This window comes from Pavona decussata, unplaced genomic scaffold (assembly GCF_977016875.1).
Source record: "Pavona decussata unplaced genomic scaffold, jaPavDecu1.1 SCAFFOLD_186, whole genome shotgun sequence".
In the NCBI taxonomy this organism is placed as follows: domain Eukaryota; kingdom Metazoa; phylum Cnidaria; class Anthozoa; order Scleractinia; family Agariciidae; genus Pavona; species Pavona decussata.
This window is the reverse complement of record NW_028145595.1, coordinates 1,307,777-1,331,476: the sequence shown is the minus strand read 5'-3', so window position 1 is coordinate 1,331,476 and position 23,700 is coordinate 1,307,777. Positions and strand designations below refer to the sequence as shown.

The following is a 23,700-nucleotide window of genomic DNA, read 5'->3' as shown; positions in this document are numbered from 1 at the left end:
GCTAAATCGATTCTTTGACTTGTGCCACCAAAAGTTGATTTCGGTCGATATTTGTGGAAAGCCGCTCTTAATACTAGAAATAGGACAAGGTATACCAGTTTGGCATTTGACGATAAGTGAACGAAAAACTCGGGTTAATGCATGAGACATTGCCGAGAAAAGGAGATGTCCTATAATTCTTACTGACAAACTAATTTTAAGATACAACGTATTTCTTGTTTCAGTAACTTTTGTGTTCTTGTACCGGGGTAAGTCCGAATCGAACGCAGACTAAATTTTTCCCTTGATTGTAGATCAAAAAACAAAAACACTAATTCCGCGCTAATAATTGCCTGACACCCACTTTAAACATCGAATTCAGTACTCGCTTAGAATGCAATTCAGGCTCAGAAAAACCTGGAAAAATCATGGCACTCCCCAGTTAATCAGCCCACAGAAAATCAGTAATACACTTCACTATGATCTTGGTAAATGGCATAAAAACCGAACACAATGTGGATTTGATTCTTTCCTTCGCTTGAATTGGATCCGACGCCCTTCAAATTGGCCGGAATACCCTTGACTTAAGAACAGTTTGTTTTACGACCGATGCGTTTTCTTAATTCTCACGGCTTGAACAAATAGAGTTGAACTCCGACAATTGTAATGCGGTTTCAAACTTTTCAAATTCTTCCTGTGGTGCTGTTTGTCTATCTTCTCTAAATTTTGTCAAAATGACACCTGGGAATTGCTTTGCCAGTTTTGAATTTGTTTGTCTCCAGGGCAGACAAAGCGTTCAATACGTTTGGTAGTCATGCCCGGCTTAGATGTCCTGACATTCTTCTCAACGTCTTCCAAACTTCTTTGCGAAGATCTTTCATCAAAATACAGCAAAGGAACGGATTCACTGTGGACTCTATAAAGACCAGAGACAGTGTGAAGTTAAACGCAGTTTCCACGGCTGTGTTGCGACTGAGAATCGATGACAACCCTAGGACGCACATCAACGGCAGCGTACAGAGCAGAAACGCAAAATACACGAGGAACATGTTTTTGACTGACTTTTTGTAAGCCACCGAGTCTAACCTTTTTCGATTACTGCGATTTGCGGTTTTGCTTGAGGTCGGGTTGTCTTGGGTAGAGTTGTCCTGCGAACAAGTGGCTCTCAGATTTGAGACGGCAATGGACTGTTCTTGTATTTTATGGCGGTGCTTTCGGACGTTGCAAAATATCATGACATACGAGAAAAGGGTGATGATTAGAAACAGCGAGAAACCAGAAGCCGCTAGCAACAAGTACACTTGCAAGTTTAAGACCCATGCTATGTTCGAAAAGGCGGTTAAAATCCACGCGCAAACCAGGGCGATTTTGACTCTGAAAAGCGTCATAAGTTCGTTGTACCTGAGGTGCAAGAACAGCGCCAAAAAGCGGTCAACGCTGATTAAGGTCATAGTCGAACATGACACACCAGCAAGTTGATTAGACACCAGCACGAAGGAGATCCCAGCTACACAGTTAAGCTTGGTGTTCATGTACAAGCCGGTTATCTTGTGCAGGACGTACAAGGGTTGCGCTAGCAGCCCAACACCAAAGTCTGAAACAGCCAGGCCGAAAACGAAGTAAAACGTCGGTGAGCGGAGAGACGGCGTTCTCAAAATCGTCACCATGATCAGGGTGTTTGCAGCAAAAGCTAAGCATGAAAATACGGCATTTACCGCACAGTTCACGATGTAAACTGTATCCATGTCACCTATAGACTGTCCCCAGTATCTATCCAACAATGGGCAGGAAAATGGTGTACTGACATGCGTTTGGTTTTCTGTCGCATTTGACGCATTCATCATAATTCCCCGAAAGCTTTGGAGCTAGTGTTTATCAACGGCGAGTTTCAGTTCATGTTTGATCGCCTTTTATGCAGCTGCTCCGTTTAGCAGACGGTTTTTAGTGGTTTATGTGCAAGAGTTATGACAGTTACTCAATTAGTGACTGTCAGCTACCTAAACAGCACTTTCAAAGGGCTCACGTTACAAGTCCACCACACTTAGTTAAGCACATCACTCCTTCCAAAATAAAGGTGCGGTTTTTGTAAAAGTTAGCATGCTACTTCGCTTAGACTAAAGGGAAGTGTCTTTGGTGAGGCTGGCCTGGATCGATATAGGATTCATGTTCTGCCGCCTTGACTTGGTAAAGAAAGCGTTTATGAAAACTAAATAGCGAACGGTGGTTCCTCTCCACTCAAAAATTTACTTGAAATTTTCTTGGTTTCAAAGGTAGCTGGTCGAAATTTAACAACTGTTTTGCGCAACCTTAGTTCCCAATACCGTACTTCTGTTGAAAAAAAAATTGGAAAAAATAAACCCTTAAATTTGAATCTCAAACATTTTGACAAACACAGCACCACAGGAAAGTACTGCTCAGTAGCTTTCATTTGAGTGGTAACACTTTAGGATTTCGTTCACAGACTCAAACGTTAGAGCCACCTTGTACAGCATAATAAACAGCACCAGGAGAAAATATTATTCACCTAGTGCTCCATAACTTTCATTTAAAAGTTTCATAATTTAGGATTTCATCAGGCTCAAACTTTAATGAAAAACCTTTACTTTCTAGAGCAGGTGAAAACTAGCAAAATTTGGGAATTTCTTCGTTACATCTTGTCTAGATGTGAGAATGCAAGTCGACAAATTTCAAAATTTAAACCGGAACTATGTAAGGGGAATGGCAAGTAGAGCGTGCGAATTTTGTGTACCAACCAAATGATAAATAAATAAAAATGTCGAAATATATTTCAAGCCACGGAAAACTGGCGAAATATCGCGATAAAAAGAACTCGATAACGATATGGACAATACGTAAGTGCCGGCCTAAAAATAGAGCAATATGGAAAAACATTATTGATCTTGCAGGTGAAGTCTCACTCGTAATGGAAAATGAAGAAAAAATGACAGGTGGTTTGGTAAGAGCCAAGAGACCAATTCACAAACACTGAGGAACTTTAAAGAAATGTAGAAAGGATGTGATCAAAGGCTCACCGAACGAAAGACAAATGAAGTAAAAACTGTATGGAGTCAAATAAAACATTTTCCTTTTTTGTCGCCTAAAGTGACATTAATAGTAGTTAATTTCGTCTGGAACGAAAAACATCATAAACAAATTTAAAGCAATTAAAAGTGAAGCTCGCTTGGAGCCATGAAAACCACAAAGTAATAAGATATATTCGAGTTCGCATGGCGAATGAGACAACATATTAACATGAAAATGCGAGCAATGAAGCGAATCTGAGTTTCAGTGCAAGCAATATAGCGAATTTGAGTTTATTTCGTAGTAAAGTGTGGGTCATTTGGTTTGAGACAACATATTATCATCACAACGCAAGCAATAGAGCGAATCTGAGCTTAAAACAAAATACTCTTAAAGTGCCCTTAACCCTTCAATTTGTTTTCTTTTGGTAGATTTCCATATCTTTCAAGAACTTATTTTCTAAAAAAATTTTGGGAAATATTGAATCCTTTTTTTTTTACGAGCGCTAGAAGTGAAGGCAGTCTTGTCGATATTTTCACCTATCGTTCGCATTAGTCCTCCACTCGGCCAAATGTGTCCAAATATGGAGCGTGACGTAAGAAAAGGACATCGTGCAAAAATATCCGAAGATTCGCGGTAATGCTTCCATTGTAAACAGAGAAAATGGTTGGAAAATGTGTGGTTTTTGGATGCAGCAACTCTCGAAATGCAGAGAAAGGAATCAGCATGCAAAAGATTCCTTCTTATAACGATCCGAGGCTAGCCTGCAATGCAGGCGTTTTTTTGGAGCGGGAGCGCTGAATAATCCTTCGTTGCTGTCATCTTGGGCGAGGAAGCGTGAGAGGGCTGGAGCGAGTCAAAAGTGACCCTAAGGGAGAAGACGACTGGCTGAGAAATAAAGGAGGGGGGAGGGGGAGAGGAGGGAAAAGTCGCTCTCATTTCCTGCCCCCCCCCCCCTCCCCCTCAGCCTCCTTCAAATACGCGAACTAAATTTATTATTCAGCGCTCGCCCATGAAAAACGCCTGCACTGCAGGCTAATCCGAGGCCTTTTCTTACGTCACAGCTAAGAAAGTGTCAAATATCGGACGCTTCTCATTGGCTCGTTCCTAATAAGCCAATGGTGAATGTAAAATAGGCAGCACACATTCTTTTGAAACAATTCTGGCTATTCTTACTGCGGTTCAGGACAGTGCCTACTAATACCGAAGTATTTTTGCGCGGTTTATGACTATGGGGGAAAAGCAGATCTTAACAAGGGCTATTGAAATACAAAAAGAAAATTGGGGGGTAACGACGCATTTTTTAGAGATAAATAAGCAACAATTATTCTGAAAAGCAGTAAAGTACCAAGCAATGTATGACGTTTTTTTACATATTGAAGCTTTATTATCTATGAAAAATGCATGGTTCCCCCCAATTTTGGATACCAAAATCACTTGCTAATTTCTGCTTTCTCCACATAGTTTTAAACCGCGCAAAAATATTCCTGTGTTAGTAGGCACCACCCATAGGAAACCTGAGTATCTTAAGATGCGCAGAGCGTATGCGCAGTAACAAAAGTAGGCACCGTCCTTATTAAGGAATGACTATTTCTTGAAAGAACACAAGTCTGCCTATTCTCATTAAACAAAAAAAAAAGCTTTCCATAAGAACGCAGTTCCTTTATTCGGAGTGTACTGTAGTTCTTTCCAAAAACAGAATAGGTCCAAACGAACCTGATGAATTTCTATTCCAGACAAAAGCGCCCTGAGCATCGTCAAGTCTCGGCGCATGATCGGAAAATCCGAACTTTCAGCGTCGCCTCGTCCCAGTCCTCCAAAGGGGAGCTACTTAATACAACATTGCATGGAAAATAAAACGGTGGCCACCGAAGTATTAAAGCAAAAAGCTACAGAAATAAGGTAGGATTGACCCCCGTCGATTTGCCATCAGGCCCCACTTGTTCAAAGAGCGAATAACTTTATTCAGCGGATAAAATATATAATTATTGGTTGGAGTACATTTTATCCGCTGGATAGCGCTTTATTTCAGTATTGGCCAGCGTTTTCCGCTCTTTGAACAACAGGGGCCTAATGTGGTGGCCTTATTGTACCGTTAACAAAGGTTTTGAAGAGAGTTAAACTTCAACTTTTTTACATATTTTCACGCTGAGTTCGTCCGGTTCCCGATGTGCCATCATCGTAAAACACAGAGTTTTTGCGACGGCCATGTTGGAGGTACAAAACAATAAAAAGATATTTACATAAAAATTAGATTTATTTCCCAAAGGAAAATCCTTTTCTTGTTTTGTACCTCCAAAACGGCGCCCGTGAAAACCCTGTACATTGGAGAAGGACGAGAAGAGGCTAATTTCTCGACAGTTCGTTTTCAAGCAATACTACAGGAAAGTGCATTAGGGTTTAGGTTAAATGAAACTTAGCGTGAAAATTTCAGACAGTTCGCACCAGATGGGAGCGTTCGAGAGTGAGAGAGTTTTAGCATACGAAAGTCGAAGAAACTACATGGATGTTAAAGGTACAACGACTCTCGTTCTTTAATTCTACGGTCTAGGTATTTATCTTAAAGAAACTACAGTTGTTCGTGAAAAGTTTTGCATGTAAATGTTTAAACTTGTGTGCGGCGAGACCAATGTTTTTGACAAGGTTTCTAGCGTCACGCCTATTGAATGAATTAATACTTTCCTTTGGCTAAAAAATTAACAACGCCCTCAAACGATACAAGAGCGATAACAGCAAAAGAAATTGGGTTCCATTTAGAGAGTTTTAGTTAAATTGAGGGTTGTCCAATATAGACAAACTGATACGGTCTGAAAAAACGGCCTTACGATCCGTACGGTTTGTACAGACCGTAAAGACACTTTTCGGTCCGTAAATTGCATCTCATTAAGGACACTTAGAATATTTCCTCGTCTTATGTGAGTGAGGGGCTTGTAAAGTTTGACGATCCGTACGGTCTGTACAGATCGTAAAGGCGCTTTTCGGTCCGTATACGGTCCGTAAATTGCATCTCATTAAGGACACTTAGAATATTTCCACGTCTTATCTCAGAGACGGGCTTGTAAAGTTTGACGATCCGTACGGTCTGTACGGATCGTAAAGGCACTTTTCGGTCCGTATACGGTCCGTAAATTGCATCTCATTAAGGACACTTAGAATATTTTCGCTTCTTATCTGAGAGAGGGGCTTGTAAAGTTTGACGATCCGTACGGTCTGTACGGATCGTAAAGGCACTTTTCGGTCCGTATACGGTCCGTAAATTGCATCTCATTAAGGACACTTAGAATATTTTCGCTTCTTATCTGAGAGAGGGGCTTGTAAAGTTTGACGATCCGTACGGTCTGTACAGATCGTAAAGGCACTTTTCGGTCCGTATACAGTCCGTAAATTGCATCTCATTAAGGACACTTAGAATATTTTCGCTTCTTATCTGAGAGAGGGGCTTGTAAAGTTTGACGATCCGTACGGTCTGTACGGATCGTAAAGGCACTTTTCGGTCCGTATACGGTCCGTAAATTGCATCTCATTAAGGACACTTAGAGTATTTTCGCTTCTTATCTGAGAGAGGGGCTTGTAAAGTTTGACGATCCGTACGGTCTGTACGGATCGTAAAGGCACTTTTCGGTCCGTATACGGTCCGTAAATTGCATCTTATTAAGGACACTTAGAATATTTTCGCTTCTTATCTGAGAGAGGGGCTTGTAAAGTTTGACGATCCGTACGGTCTGTACGGATCGTAAAGGCACTTTTCGGTCGGTATACGGTCCGTAAATTGCATCTTATTAAGGACACTTAGAATATTTTCGCTTCTTACCTGAGAGAGGGGCTTGTAAAGTTTGACGATCCGTACGGACTGTACAGATCGTAAAGGCCCTTTTCGGTCCGTATACAGTCCGTAAATTGCATCTCATTAAGGACAATTAGGATGTTTTCGCTTCTTATCTGAGAGAGGGGCTTGTAATGTTTGACGATCCGTACGGTCTGTACAGATCGTAAAGGCACTTTTCGGTCCGTATACGGTCCGTAAATTGCATCTCATTAAGGACACTTAGAATATTTTTGCTTCTTATCTGAGAGAGGGGCTTGTAAAGTTTGAGGATCCGTACGGTCTGTACAGATCGTAAAGGCACTTTTCGGTCCGTATACGGTCCGTAAATTGCATCTCATTAAGGACACTTAGAATATTTTCGCTTCTTATCTGAGAGAGGGGCTTGTAAAGTTTGACGATCCGTACGGTCTGTACGGATCGTAAAGGCTCTTTTCGGTCCGTATACGGTCCGTAAATTGCATGTCATTAAGGACACTTAGAATATTTTCGCTTCTTATCTGAGAGAGGGGCTTGTAAAGTTTGACGATCCGTACGGTCTGTACGGATCGTAAAGGCACTTTTCGGTCCGTATACGGTCCGTAAATTGCATCTTATTAAGGACACTTAGAATATTTTCGCTTCTTATCTGAGAGAGGGGCTTGTAAAGTGTGACGATCCGTACGGACTGTACAGATCGTAAAGGCCCTTTTCGGTCCGTATACAGTCCGTAAATTGCATCTCATTAAGGACACTTAGAATATTTTCGCTTCTTATCTGAGAGAGGGGCTTGTAATGTTTGACGATCCGTACGGTCTGTACAGATCGTAAAGGCGCTTTTCGGTCCGTATACGGTCCGTAAATTGCATCTCATTAAGGACACTTAGAATATTTCCACGTCTTATCTCAGAGAGGGGCTTGTAAAGTTTGACGATCCGTACGGTCTGTACAGATCGTAAAGGCACTTTTCGGTCCGTATACGGTCCGTAAATTGCATCTCATTAAGGACACTTAGAATATTTCCACGTCTTATCTGAGAGAAGGGCTTGTAAAGTTTGACGATCCGTACGGTCTGTACAGATCGTAAAGGCACTTTTCGGTCTGTATACGGTCCGTAAATTGCATCTCATTAAGGACACTTAGAATATTTTCGCTTCTTATCTGAGAGAGAGGCTTGTAAAGTGTGACGATCCGTACGGTCTGTACAGATCGTAAAGGCTCTTTTCGGTCCGTATACGATCCGTAAATTGCATCTCATTAAGGACACTTAGAATATTTCCACGTCTTATCCGAGAGAGGGGCTTGTAAAGTTTGACGATCCGTACGGTCTGTACAGATCGTAAAGGCACTTTTCGGTCCGTATACGGTCCGTAAATTGCATCTCATTAAAGACACTTAGAATATTTTCGCTTCTTATCTGAGAGAGGGGATTGTAAAGTTTGAGGATCCGTACGGTCTGTACAGATCGTAAAGGCACTTTTCGGTCCGTATACATTCCTCGGCTGTTTGATACTTCGCGAGAGGCTTATTCAGTTTAGCATGATCGGTTGGAATGTTAAAATAATTAAAGGAAAGTTGTGTCATTGATTTTCGCAGTTGTAAGTGCGTAAGCTAAGGGTATAAATACTGTTATTAACACCGAGTAACTGAAATAAAGCGTTTAATTCACAAATGTGTTCACCACTGGGTCTTCTTTTGAACTACATCACTGTTGTGGTTATCCAAAAGAAACGCATCATTTAGTTTCTCACACTAAAGAACGAAGAAAACATATATTTTTTTGTATTTTACAGCGTCAGCCCCTAGTTGATATTTTGTTTACTTCTAGTTTCTTTTCTGTTTCAACGAGAAACGCATCATGCATTTGGTCGCTCACGTTGATAGAACGAGGTAAACATGCAGTTTTCCATGGACTCAATTTTCATTTTGTCCCACTTACTGACGCTTAACAGCGTTCTTAAAGAACGTGGGATCCAGCCGATTGTAATGTTTTGTAAGAAACGCATCATTTAGTTTCTCACACTAAAGAACGAAGAAACATATGTTTGTTGTATTTCACAGCATCAGCCCCTAGGTTATATTTTGTTTACTTTTCAACTTACATTCAGTTTACAGACCGTATACGGACCGAAAAGTGCCTTTACGATCTGTACAGATCGTACGGATCGTCAAACCGTACAAGCCCCTCTCTGAGATAAGACGCGAAAATATTCTAAGTGTCCTTAATGAGATGCAATTTACGGACCGTATACGGACCGAAAAGTGCCTTTACGATCTGTACAGATCGTACGGATCGTCAAACTGTACAAGCCCCTCTCTCAGATAAGACCCGAAAATATTCTAAGTGTCCTTAATGAGATGCAATTTACGGACCGTATACGGACCGAAAAGTGCCTTTACGATCTGTACAGACCGTACGGATCCTCAAACTGTACAAGCCCCTCTCTCAGATAAGAAGCGAAAATATTCTAAGTGTCCTTAATGAGATGCAATTTACGGACCGTATACGGACCGAAAAGTGCCTTTACGATCTGTACAGACCGTACGGATTGTCAAACTTTACAAGCCCCTCTCTCAGATAAGGAGCGAAAATATTCTAAGTGTCCTTAATGAGATGCAATTTACGGACCGTATACGGATTGTTTTCAGACCGTATCAGTTTGTCTATATTGGACATGTCTGGTTAAATTCTGATGTTTTTAACTGGTGTTTGGCAGAAGCATTGCAAAATTTTCACCAGTTCCTATTTTGCATGTGAAGAAGCTTTCTTGCTCTTGTTTTTTGGTCAAATTCCTGCGCAATTTTGCGGTTTTATTTTTGCTGTCTCTTTGGAGAGTACAACTTTTGAGGAAAATGAAAACAAAAACAAAGTTCTTCCGTTTTACAGCTTAAAATGCCAATAATTAGCGGAGCTCTAAAATAGAAAATCTCGTGCATCACGTGAAACTTGAACTAATTAGCCAATAGACCGAGTCGGCTAACGCAATGTTGTACCCAATTCAAATCCTTTGGGCATTAAAGGTTTTGTTCCAAGTATTTCCATATCATTTAAATGTGAATGCTACATTATAATGCAAATGCAATAAACAAAGAATCTTAACCCCGGGGGATCTGAATTGGGTACAACATTGCGTTAGCCGAATGGGTCTATAGTAGCAAATTAACCTTTTTCGACCAAACGTTCTGCCTCACGTTTTTCGCAACAACCTGCCAGGCTTTTAGAAAATTCCGACCATTTTCCATACTCAAGGTTTCCGTGGATTTTCAATAGCTCGTACCATTGATTTTGAATATGTTCCTAAAATTTCCGACAATCGCCGAGGAAATTATTGGGAATTTTCAGCAACCATGACGTCAACGTAAACGCTAACGAAAATGAAATTTGCGTCCTCTAAACTACCTCGCGATTATTGCAACGCATGAAATTTGTAGCTTTCTGAACAGTACTGTAGCCAGGCGGTGTTGTAGTTCAGAAAAAGAAAGGAAATTTTAATTAAAATCAACAATCACATGACTTGTTCACTTTGTCCATAAAACTTTAAATTTGGCCCTTTGACGTTGTTGTTTTCCACAGGACGGCAAAGAAATGTACCAAAATGTATAATGCACATGCAGATCAGAGCGTTGTTTTGCTCATTAAACCTTTTTTTCCGTCGTTCTCGCTTCTGTCTCCGTAGTTGCTCCTTAAACTGATCTTACACGCCTGACGCGATGATTCGCAGCGACGATTTTCAGCGCAAAATCTACTGATCTGCAACCACAATTTTTAGTGCTGCAATGTTGTGCGGAAAGTTGACGCCATGCAAAATGGATAAGTGGACGATTTTCAGCGCAAGTTTTGCTCTGCCAGTGTTTGCGAGTTTTTGATGCAGCTTCTTAAACTTGCAACGTGCTGTTGATGCGGAAATTGCGCTCAAAATCTTCCTCGCACACATCAGCATTAACCTTTCGCGCAACAAAATTGTTGAGTTCAAAATCATTGACGCGGTTTTGCGCTACGAATCGTCGTTGGTAATCGCTTCCTTCGTATAATACAAGTTTAGAAGCGTGGTGACGTCATCTTTACAGCGTTCTCAGATACATTTTTTAAGAGGAGAGATCCCGGTTTTCACTATTGTATATGTTCCCTTTGCATAGCATCAAGAACTGATTACTTCAGTGACTCGCAATGGACTGCATGTGAAGAAGTTAAAAGGTAATTTATTCCTTTATCTTCTATCTAAGTATCACATATATCTTAACTTACAGCAAGCTTCTAAAATGTGTAAAATGGTTTTTATAATGTGTTATATGTACGCAATGGTTACGTTAAAATTTCGACTTCGCTCACCAAATTGACAGACGTATGTGTTTTCTACTTCTAAAACCAGTGATACACGGATCAAAAAAATTTTGCGATAGACGAGCGGACTACGCGAACGCGTGCGAAAATTGTCTCTCGCGAAGATTCACGACGCGCGTGGGGAAGCGAAAAAATGAGGCAATTTTCGCTTGCTCACTATTCCTAACAAAACTAAGGGATTACTCTTATTGTAATTTTGCGACTGTTGTTAAACAAAGTCGAGTAGTTTATCATGCCTTGTTGAATGTTCAAACAAGCCAATCAACATGTTGGACAATTTTTCAATGGAGTAGAGCCAGGCTTTTTTCGGTTAGAAAAAATGTTCAACGTGTTGCTCAAGCGGCATAAGAAAACAACAATAAACAACTTGCCATGGCAACAACAAAGTCACAACAATGCTCAAGATTTACTGGTTAACAAATATTGAACGATTTAGAACCGTGTATCAACATCGAAAGAACCAAAAGAAAAGTGATATATTCGAGCTCATTGTTGGATACGAGATGATTATAGCCAACTCGGCGCATATATGTCATCTTGAATTCAACACGCGCTCGTGGAATAATTGTTTATTATCTCCTTTCCGTTTAACAATGAGATTATTCGCTCTCGATTTCTATCGCGTGATAGCTGATGAGGGCGCAGCCCGAATCAGCTATCACGCGATAGAAATCGAGAGCGAATAATCTAATTGTTTTAGTATAAATCTACTAGTCGTTCAAAACTAAACAAGTAAATTATCTATATCCTCATCACAGACACTTCGATAACGCGAGGAAGCGGACGCCATTTTGTTGAAAACCGCTACTCACTTTCTATCACAGTTTAGTATAAATCTACTAGTGTTCTATCACGAATGCCGTTCTCTGATTGGCTACGCTACTCGCTATCTATTCTGTGATAGATAGTGAGTAGCGATTTTCAACAAAATGGCGCTCGCTTCTTCGCGTTTTCGAAGTGTCTGCGATGAGGAAATAGATAATTTACTTGTTTAGTTTTGAACGACTAGTCGATTTATACTAAAACAATTAGATTATTCGCTCTCAATTTCTATGCGTGATAGTTGATTCGGGCTTCGCCCTCATCAACTATCACGCGATAGAAATCTCGAGCTCATAATCTAATTGTTAAGTAAATAGCGACTAGCGTAGCCAATCAGAGAACGGCATTCGTTATAGAACACTAGTAGATTTATACTACTTGCGGATATAATCAGACAAAGAAGTACTTGGGCAAAACATAGCACTCACAAAGATTCTTAGAAAATCATCTTTTAAAGCCTGTGGTTGCCAGCTATCCCACTTAGTAAACTTGCTATGCAACAAAACCCTTCTACAGAAACGACCAGGCCTGAACAGTTTTGATTGGACAGCGCATGTTATGCAAGTGTGCGTGTGCGATGGCATTTCTCTTGAGTTCAAATACTATGGTGTTGCTCTCACATCCTGAAAACACCAAACTTGTTGCCTTGTCCGCGGGAGAATGAGGAGAGAGCTGCTCGTAAGCTCAGACCCAGGACCTGCAAAAGTGACGCGTCCAATGTGAGTCGAAAAACATCAAGGGTCTGGAAACGAGTTTACGCCCGAGTTGTGAACAAATGTCACTTGGCCGAAAAAATGGCAAAGCTTGAAAAGTTTGTTCATATACTTTTTAAAAAAGCTAGAACGAGCTACTCAGTAGCTTTTATTTGAATAGTAATACCGTTTAGGTTTTCATCAAGGAATCACCGTGTACAACATAATAAACAGCAGCACAGCTAAAAGCATTATCCACACGCTCAATACAGTATGCTTGATCTAAAGACAGCGTTCATTCAGTTTCCTACCTTTCTGGTATCTTGAGGCAAAATAACACCATCATCCCATAGACGAGCTGTTCCGTAGTAAGCGTATGATTCCTTCTCAAACCTAATCAACAACAGAAAACGCGTCGTTAAATATAGTTGAATCATAACAAATTGTTACCAAGCGAAGGCTTGCAATAGGCCATTTCCGAGTTGCTGTGAACAAAGTTTTTATTATGAAAATTAGTTCCATTCACATGCAAACAAAACTAATTTTCATATGAAAAGCTTTGCACATAGCCTCGCTTTCATAATGAGGTTCACAGCAACTCGGAATTGGCCTATTAGGTTAGGCGCTAATGTTATACACACACAAACACAGACTAGCGTTCATATACAAAGTAAACTTATGGAGTAAAGAGAAAGACACTTTTCAGAGAGATGTTATAATGTCTTTCGTTTTGCTATCGAGCAGAATTCGCTTCGTAGAATGTGTGGTGTTGCATTAAACAAAGCTTGATTCCCTTTAAGGATTCTCGTCTGTGTGACAGATTCAATCAACACTCGCAGGCTGAGATTGAATGTTTGTACTATTAAATTTTAATGTACAAGGTTTGAAAAGAGACATAAAATCCACCTTCGATTAATCAAAATGACTTTCATTATAAATAGAACGCCTCGGCAACAATGATTATAAGCCCTTACTTCTTCAACATTTTTTCCTTCAATGCTTTTTGTTTCTCCTCGTCAGCTTTATCATCTTCGATTTCATTCTAAATATGATGGAAAAAATAAAACAAAAAGTAATCGCTCTAATCACACATGACCGTTTCGACATCCCTGAGTAAATGACCAAGCTCGCCGTACAGGCCTCCCTGTAACCCAGGGGTTAAATCCTTCGACCTCCGTGCTTAAAAATAATTTCCCAAGTTTTCCCCAAGGAAATTGGTGTCAAACGGTTAAGGCTCACATGCAGGGCAGTACAAAGGGAACATTATACGTACCTCGCCACAACACACGTCTGTCATGTCCTCTACTGTATCCATGGCAACCCGGGCAGTAGGCCACGTGAACAGGAAACGAGGATCAAACGAGCGCCCACACTGAAAATAAAAGAGAGAGAAAAATAACATTGATACAAAAAATAGCTATTACGAAATACATCAGCGTGCACACACAGACCCCAACCAGTGAACCAATCGTAACTCAGTACAACATTCAATCGGTGCCAAGCGCGGAAAAAATGCAACATTGATAAACGTGGGGAAATATGTTGTTGGTGACAAACGCGGGAAACACGCAAATGGTGTTAACCCCTTAACGCCTTATATTAAAGTACAAATCTTGTCCCCATACTTTTCTTATAAAAGTACTGGGGAGAAGTTATTAAAACATCAAGAACATTCACCTTGCGTGATCATATCCTTAATTCTCATGACCTCAGGGGTTGAATAAGCATTGATGTTGCAAGGAGAAATTTGATGCTGATCACTGTTAGGGCTTAAAGAGTTGAGCGAGGTAAAGTATGCAATCGGTCCCAAGCGCGGGAAAACGTGAAACCGATACCAAGCGCGGGAAAACGTGAAACCGGTCCCAAGCGCGGGAAAACATGCAACGGGTAGAAAAAGCGCGAAAACAAGCCACCAATGCGAAATATGGGGAACATGCAATCAGTTCCAGATAAGGGAATGTGAATGCATGCAAACGGTGTCAGTCGCAGTAAAACATGCACCCGGTACCAAGTGCGGTAAAGCATGTCATTGCCGCAAAACAAGAGAAAACATGTAGCCAGCGCAAAGCGCGGGAAAATAGGCAGCAATTAAGTACCAAGTGCAAACAAACGCAACGTGTACCAAGTGCATAACGCATGTTGCCAGTGTTGAGCGCGGGAAAACATGTAACCGGTACCAAGTGCGGCAAAGCATATCATGACATTGCCGCCAAACAAAAGGAAACATGTAGCCAGCATCAAGCGCGGGAAAACAAGCAACAATTAAGTACCAAGCGAATCAAACGCAACGTGCACTATGCGCGTAAGGCATGTTACCGGTGCTGAGCGCGGGAAAACATGCAACCGGCGCCCAGCACGTGAAAATTCCGGAACAACTGATAGATGTAACAATGAAGGTGTTGACTTACCATTGCGTAACTACTCGGTCCAAAGCTGCCTTTCATTATGACAGTAATCTTTGGAACCTACAGAAAGTAGCAAGTTGTCAACTTAGCTGATTTAAGTGGGTTTTTATAACAAGGGTACTGTGCAGGGGCGTTGGTATAGTGGTTAGCGAGTATTTACTTTGGATCTGAGTTTTCGTCTCCGCTTTTGCATTGTGTTCTAAAAAAAACTGAGAAACTTTGCTCCACATTACACGTCTCTATTCACCCAGTTGTATACGTGGGTCTCCTGTGAACAGCTTAGAAAGTGTTACAAAATGCTGGGGATAAGTTGACAATTACCCTGCGAAATTGCGCGGAATATCGCCTGATACTTAGCCGACGAGGGCGTAGGCCGAGTTAGTGTCCGTTGGGGACGTTCCACTGTACATGCATTGTATAGACCCCTTGGCCGGGTTGCGTGCTGTTTTGAACATAAGAATATGGGGCCACATGCTCACCTGTGACATCACTTATTGTTCCATACCAAAGAAAGCCGACTTGGGGGGTGGGAGAGGGGGGGGGTTATATAGACCGCTTGGGCACTATCATCCCTTGTACTGGCACGAGATTTTGCTCAAATTCCTTGTAGTCCATCAAACGCCAAGTTAAATCACTGGTTTTGTTTATGCAACTGGGAAACCCTTAGAAATAGCCCCCATTTTGAAAAGCTCTTATTTAAGGACGATGCCTACTAATACAGAAGTATTTTTGTGCGGTTTATGACTGTGCGGGAAAAGCAGACCTTTGCAAGGGCTATTGGAATCCAAAAAGAAAATTGGGGGTAATCACGCATTTTTCAGAGATAATTAAGCAACAATATTTCTAAAAGGCGCCAAAATATAAAGAAATGTATGGTAGTTTTATCCTAAATTGAAGCTTAATTGTCTCTGAAAAATGCATGGTTACCCCCAATTTTCTTTTGGGATACCAAGAGTTCTTGCTAAGTTCTGCTTTCTCTGCATAGTTTTAAACCGCGCAAAAATATCCCTGTATTAGTGAGCACTATCCATAGGAAACCCGAGTGTCTCGAGATGCGCAGAACGTATGCGCAGTAACAATAGTAGGCACAGACCTTAATAGCGTTTATCAGCGTTTCAAGCTTTGTCTATCGTATTAATATTTTTGGGTCCTTCTCCTCTGTCAATTTTCCACCAAATAGATTAATTACATACCTGAGCGCAAGCTACCGCTGTCATCATCTTGGCTTGATCCTTAATCACGCATGCGCGCTCCTCCAATGATAAACCGGCCAGGGACTGGGGAGCAGTGTTTTGTAGGAACACTAGAGGGATATTCCGCTGACAACATAACTCCACAAAATGCGCGCCCTACACAGCAAAAACATTATTGGTTGATAAACTATGTTGGAGTTCGATTATGTTTTCTGTAAGTAGTTTGTCAACGGGGCGAGTGGGATCGCTCATAAAAACGAAGAAACGACAACAAATAAATTGTAGGTTTTAAAAACCAAAACGCATCAAGCAAACGGCGTTTAGAAAATGAAAACGCACCAAGAGGAACTGTACGTTTTAGAAAAGAAAACGCATCAAGTTTTGCGTTTTAAAAGAGAAAGAGAGTTGACTGAATGTGCGTTTCAAAACATGACGACATATCAAGTAGCCGACTTTTGCGCTTTTAAAGCGAAAGCCAATCTAGTAGGCGTTATTAAAACGAAAAGCAAAAAGTGTGCCTTTCAAAAGTAAAGCGAACCGAGTTTGCGTAAAAAAACGACCAAGCATCGAGGTTGCGTTTAAAAAAACAAAAACGAACCATGAATGATGCCTTTTAAGAACTCAAACACGTTAAGTATCCGTTATTTAAGCGAAAAGCTATCAAGGGGGCGGTTTTTTTCTTCAAACAAAACGCTTTGCAAATGAAAACGGATTAGTGTGGGCAGATGGTAAAATGCATCCAGTATTCAAAGCGGTGAAATAAAAGGCCCCGTAGCATTAGGGAGCAGGGATGGTGCAGCGGTGAGAGCAATGTGACCCGGGTTCGATTCCCGGACTCGGCGTCATATGTGGGTTGAGTTTGTTGTTGGTTCTCGTCCTTGCTCCGAGAGGTTTTTCTCCGGGTACTCCGGTTTTCCTCTCTCCTCAAAAACCAACATTTCCAGAGTCCAATATAATCTGGATTATTGTTACGAAGAACTTTATCATGAGTTTCTGGCTCGAGAGATTGCGCAAGCACTCCCCATGTTATTGACAATAACTAAATTATTTTACTTTATTTGCGCACGCGCACGCGCAACCAGGAGCCTGGGAGCGAGTTTTTTCTGCAGAACAAGCGAAACACTGGGAATGAGGCAGGTTGCATCTGGTAACTGTGGCGAGTCTGGGGAAATTAAATATGTTAAATAAGACATTTCCTTTCAATTAACGCTGCCAATTTACTTGACTGATCAACAACATATAGATTGAAGTTGCAATAGCCCGCAGCTGTGTTGTCTACCATAGAGAGGATTACCCTCATAATCAAAAACAAACGCGACAATGCTTGTATGTTTTGCAAAGAGTAGACGATGCGGGATTAATTTTCTCCGAAGTTTATTTCTGTGACTAGTTAGAGTTACATTTCAATGTATAGTATACACAAAAGATATTTCAAAACTGTCAAAAAGCAAAATGAACATGTTATTAAGAAACGGACTTAGAAGACGATTTACAAGTAATTTGCAAAAAGGCTATATGCTAACTTAACAAGTGCAGTATACCATTACACGACGAAGTGTTTCGTATTGAATATTTGCCTAGGTTACATGCATTTTCCAGTGAAGAAATGGAAATAAAATTAATGCAAGACCAAAATTTGTAAGTTTTTAATTGCGGCTTTCCACAAATATCAACTAATTGGTGGCACAAGTCAAAAAATCGATTTCGTTCATATTTTTCTCATAGGTAGTCCCTAGCGAGAAACAAACTGAGCTGTAGTTAGTTTTTCAAATTACCGCTTCCTTTCGAGTAAATATGCGAAAAACGATTTTGTCTCAGTTGAGTTCAAATTCCGCTTTCGGCGGGATGGAATTTTCCTTAACTTTTGACGGCTCGCGTATCAATCCGCAGACTGTTACTAACCTTCAAATGACATTTATTGCTTTATTAGGTCTTCCTCTTCTGTTTCACGGGAAAACATTTAAAACCTAAGTTACTTTTACGTCCGAAATAGGTTTAGAAGAACATGCTATAAATGCAACTTTTCAACAACCACATTTTAGCACTAAAACATTGCCAATTTTACCCATGGGTTATAACTTAGATTTCCCTATAATGACTTTCTATGGCTTCACTGTATACCTATTTATCATAATATCAAAACAAAGCTCTGGGTAAATGAAAATAAATGACCCGCTAGGTTTCAGATTTATCAGCATTTTCTTGAGATTTGGCGATCGAAGCGCAAAAAAGATGGCGTGACAGACTGTCACGGGTACAAATAGTTTTTCTTATTAGAAAAAAATGAAGCGACATTTTTAAACGGAAGCATTTTTCATTCGCAGTAGAAAATTCTTTGGATCGAAAGTTCGGTAGCGTTACTGACCAATATATACTGCGGCTGCTTTTTATGGATGGAAATTCCAGAGTATCCGTTTGCTCTGATGCGGAGTCCAATTCGTCATTGTGGCTGAATATTATTGTGTTGCCAACATCTTTATGGCATCTATAGAAAAGGAGATCTTAAGGCAGAGCGTTAACAAACCACTAACGTGGAAAAGGTTCGTTGACGCTGTATATTGCTTGTGGGATACAATACAAACAAAGAAGAAATAGAACATTTCATTGAGCAAGCAAATTCTTACCACCCTACCATAAAGTTTACCGCTGAAGTCTCACAATTACAAACAACATTCTTGGATACAACAGTCTATAAGGGAGAGAGATTCGAGAAAGAATCTATTCTCGACATGCGCACACATTACAAACCTACTGAAACATTTCAGTACACAAACTACAAACTACCACCCAGCAGGCGTCAAAAAAGGCTTCGTTAAAGGAGAAGCCCTTAAGCTGCTGAGGACAAACTCTTCTAAAGTAGTGTTTGAGGAAAACATTAAAAAAAATTAAAACACGCCTGGCATCGAGAGGTTATCCTAGTAACCTGATGGACAAAATCCTCTTCGAAGTTAACTTCGCAGAGAGAAAGAACGCTCTTACACAAAGAAAGCGCACAAGAAAATCTGATTCTACCCTTTGTGACACAATTTCAACCATCACTGCCACGTTTGAAAAATATCCTAATGGACAAATGGCATTTAATACAAAACCCCAGCCGCTACTAAGAGAGATATACAAGGAATCTCCCTTGATGTCTTATAGAAAAGGCAAGTCGCTTAAAGACATGCTTGTTAAAGCAAAACTATAAAAGCTTTTATCAACACAATGGGCACACAGCGGAGTTGTCAACCCCATTTAAACAAGTTTAATATTTAATCCACTTTTAAATAATAAGAGATAATATAACTGGCTACTTGGGTTTAAAAAATTGATCGGAATAGCTGACTTTTTTATTTGCTTATTTAATTTAGCGCTAAAAATAGAATTTTTACATACCAAGATTGTAGACCAGAGTGGAGCCCGAAGCCCTAAAGCGTATGATGTGGAGCCCTAGAGCCCTGAAATTTTCGCCTTGGAGCCCTGCAATTTTTAAGGCCGGAGCCCTGGAGCCCTAAACCCCATTGGGACCCTGAGTTTTGGACCTATGAATAAATTGAATTATTATTACACCAGAGAAACAGTCAGGAACTGTAAAAAAAACGTCGAGCATGGAAGTTTGCTGTTCTTTTAAGTCGATAGTTGGTGGGCCATGTTCGTTTACTCGCAGAGACAGAACAAGGTCCAGTGAGATGGTAACTCTGCTGTCCTGAGTGTGTCCTGTACAAAGAATATTGACCAGCACAAGTCATGTTATGGTTTTCAAGATGTAGGGAACGAGGGCCATGTTTTCAACGCCAGAAAACACCAAGACAATGACGATTTGGGCTTAGCTGTTGAGAAACATTTATCACCAAAGACACTTATCGGGCCGGTAAGTTACCGGGAGTTTCGAGAAACCGTCGGGCCCCAGGGCTTATAAGCCGCGGTAGTTTACGGTATTCCTGGATAAATAGGAGAGAAGGTAGACACAGAAATACCAACTGTAGGAGCCGTAGCATGTCCTTATTGCTACTTCGGCCGTCAAATTTGGTCGGTACGTTTGTTCATTAAGTCCCACACCTGATAGAGAGGAAAGAACTTCTTTCTGGAGAGAAACGAAAAAGAACTAAAACAGAACATTGTGTCAACAATATTAAGTGACGAATGATTTAACTTTGTTGGTCTTCGAATATAATGTGCCCGTTTCTGAGTATTTATTCTGCGTGCGAAAGTATGGAAGCAAACGGACATTAGTTACGAAAACTAGTCCATTCCCCAACCTCGTATTGACCGCCTGTTAGCTGCCTTAAGTGCATTTAAGGGTAAATTACCCTACGTCACTCCTCGTTTTGTTGCCTCCATTGTCGGCAAAATTATTTCGCTTTCACCTTGTGTGGGTAACGTGTCTCTTATTATGTCTAGATTTTTGCAGAGTGCAGTTTCGCTTCGCGATGCGTGGGATACCCCCCTTGATTTGAGCCGTTTTCAGCATTATTTACAATGCGTTGACGAAATTTCTTTTTGGCTGGTTAACTGTCCTAAGTTAAATTGTAAGAAGTTATTTGGGTATACTCAGTCCGTTTGTATTATTGGTACTGATGCCAGCGATTTTGCCTGTGGGGGACATGCCCTGTTCGTCGACAAGGAGGAGTTTGATTTGTTTTACAATGCTTTTTCCTCCATGGAATCGTCTCTTGACAGTAATGGAAGGGAGTTACTCGCCATTCTTTACGCGCTTAGGTCATTCAAGCCGCTTATCCAGGGTAAAGTTGTCAAATTGTATACTGACAGTAGAAATGCTTCTATTATAGCTACCAAAGGTAGTACGTCCCTTAGGCTTCAGCGTCAGGCTTTGGATATTTTCCAGTTTTGTGCTGTTAACAATGTTACGATCGATTTCTTATGGGTTCCCAGGACGCTTAACGTATATGCTGACTCCATGAGTAGGGTTATTGATTATGACGATTGGAGTGTTTCTAAAGTCTTTTTTGGGCATCTTTCTGCTCTTTTCGGTCCATTTACAGTTGATAGGTTTGCTACCCCAGTTTCGGCTAAGTGCGCCAGGTTCTATTCTAAATTTTGGTGCCCAGGCACTGAAGGTGTCGATGCTTTCAGTGTTAGTTGGGCGGGTGACAATAATTGGATAGTCCCACCTGTGTATCTTATTAGTCGCGCTATCTTTCATTTGGAGGTTTGCAAGGCCCGTGGTGTTATGATTATCCCTTGCTGGCCTTCTGCAGTTTTTTGGCCAATAGTTTTTCCCATGGGTGGTTTAAGGGCATCCGTTATTCAAGTCCTTGAGTTTCCCGACCCTTCTTTTGTTTTTGCTCCCGCTCGTGAGGGCCACAACACAATTTTTTGCCCTCTGAGGTTTAAATCTGCGGTTTTGGCTCTTCGTCTCGATGGGTCTGCTTGTTCTTTTTGATTTAGTTTTTTGCCTGTGAGCTTCATAGCGGTATTTCAGTTTTTTGTACGCTTCATAGCGTTAGTTATATTTCTTTTGGGCGCTTTTCATAGCGTTGCACTTTTGGTTTCTTACGCCTCATGGCGTTATATGTAATTGCCGTAGTTTGCTCCATTGCAAGATATTTTGCACGCTTCATAGCGTCATGTTTATACATTGTTGTCATATTTTGTTTTGTCTGTTTGCTGCGCTTCTTAGCGCCTACTCGTGCGTTATGCTTCATAGCCTTTTGGCTTGTTTATGGACATTCCGCCTTATGGTGGTATTTTCTTTCCTTGTTGTTTTTGTCACGGGTACTGTTTTCTCGTGATTTCCTGATTATTATTTTGTTTTCTATTTTATGCCGTTTGATTTTTTCTCCTTTTGTTTTTCTTTACAAGTTTCCATTACTGATGGTGCGGCTGGTATTCAAGCTTTGAAGCCTTTGTCTGTGTTGGTTTCTGTTTTTCTCGTGGCGAGCAGGGCACCATCGACTGTGAAAGGATATCACACGCATTTTCGAAAATGGAAGGCATGGGCTGCCAAGTTTCCTGAAGTGGAATATTCTCCTGCTTCGGATAATCATTTTGCACTTTATCTCATTAGTTTACTCCAGTCCGGTTATTCGTTTTCTACCATTGTTTCTACTTTTTACAGCATTAATATTTTCCATAGTTCGTGTGCTGTTCGCAACCCTTGCAATAGTGGTTTTGTTAAAGCTATTTTGGAAGGCTGTGAGCGTCTTGCCGCTAACTCTGTCTCTTCCAAGAAGAGACTTCCTATTTGTCCTGAGCATTTGTATGCTCTCGTTTTGAAGTTTGCGGGTGTAGATGCTAGTTTGCTTGATATCCGCGACGTTTGTATTTGCCTTGTTGCCTTTGCTGGTTTTTTGCGTTTTAATGAGCTTGCTAATATTAAATGGTGTGATGTTGTTTTCAGTGATACTTATTTTTCCCTTTTCATCCCAAGGAGCAAGTCTGATCAATATGGGTCTGGCGCTACTAGAGTAATTGCTAGGACTGGTAATCCTACTTGCCCATTTGGAATGTTGTCTCGTTATGCCAAGCTTAGTGGTGACAATTTAAATTCTACTCAATTTGTTTTTCGTTCCCTGTACAAACGCAAGGATGGGCGTTATGCCCTTCGAGATGGTTCAAATCTCTCGTATTCTAGGGCTAGGGAGTTATTTATTAATAAGTTTAAAGCTATAGGTTTAGATATGAGGCTTTATGGCCTCCATTCCCTTAGGATTGGGGGTGCGACTGCCGCTGCCAATAATGATTTACCGGATCGTGTTATTAAGAAGCATGGTCGTTGGAAGTCTGAGAATGCTAAGGATATTTACTGTAGGGAAGATATCCAACATCAACTCTTAGTTTACCTGAACATTGGACTCTAGTTTATTTTTGTTGTTTCTTTTTACTTTTTTCCTCCCATTCGCTTTGTCTATCTTGATAATTACTGGCGGCTCCCTCCACTACTGTTGTGTTCATTACTCATTCCACTTACATTAGAAATGATTTCTATTCGGCTGAGCGTAGCGATAGAGAATAGAAATGTATTTCTTTTGGTTGTTAATTTGGTTGTATTGTTTCTATTCCCATTAGGGGCTTCATGCGCCTTTATAAACCACTCCTTGCGCATATCACACCACTTGACGCCGACCAGTTTTTCTCGAGGCTAATTTTTTCCGTATATAGTTGTTACTAGTTATCATTCTGAGTAAAGTTCTAGCCTTGTCTAGACATTTTTTCTATATCCTACTTCGAAAATGTTTCGCTGAGTTGTACTTTTTGTTATTGAACTGTTCAGCATGTATATTTTGTTTTGTAATTGTATATTTTATATGGACTGTGCTTGTATCTTGGCAATGTACTATTGTAATAAACGATAATTACTGGCGGCTCCCTCCACCACTGTTGTGTTCATTACTCATTCCACTTACATTAGAAATGATTTCTATTCGGCTGAGCGTAGCGATAGAGAATAGAATAGATGTTATTACATGACTCAGTGACTGGCTGTGGATTGATACGCGGCCGG

General features: G+C 40.7%; 1 protein-coding gene across 2 annotated transcripts in view; it reads right to left on the bottom strand.

Annotated features, from left to right (window-relative positions):
* LOC146462613 (putative methylcrotonoyl-CoA carboxylase beta chain, mitochondrial) overlaps positions 1–20,770 on the bottom strand; it is a 45,838-nt gene extending 25,068 nt beyond the window's left edge. The window contains exons 1-7 of one of the 2 annotated variants that reach the window (XM_085085339.1): positions 19,632–20,770; positions 16,257–16,412; positions 15,067–15,123; positions 13,932–14,030; positions 13,633–13,700; positions 12,970–13,051; positions 11,967–12,663 (exon numbers count right to left, since the gene is read on the bottom strand). In XM_085085339.1, coding sequence (XP_084941465.1) covers positions 12,583–12,663; positions 12,970–13,051; positions 13,633–13,700; positions 13,932–14,030; positions 15,067–15,123; positions 16,257–16,283 — 414 coding nt within the window. In that variant the 5' untranslated portion in view covers positions 16,284–16,412; positions 19,632–20,770 and the 3' untranslated portion in view covers positions 11,967–12,582. Of the gene's footprint in view, positions 1–11,966; positions 12,664–12,969; positions 13,052–13,632; positions 13,701–13,931; positions 14,031–15,066; positions 15,124–16,256; positions 16,677–19,631 lie in introns of those variants that run through there. The other variant, XM_085085338.1, reaches the window with a different exon arrangement.
* Positions 20,771–23,700: the final 2,930 nt, after the last annotated feature.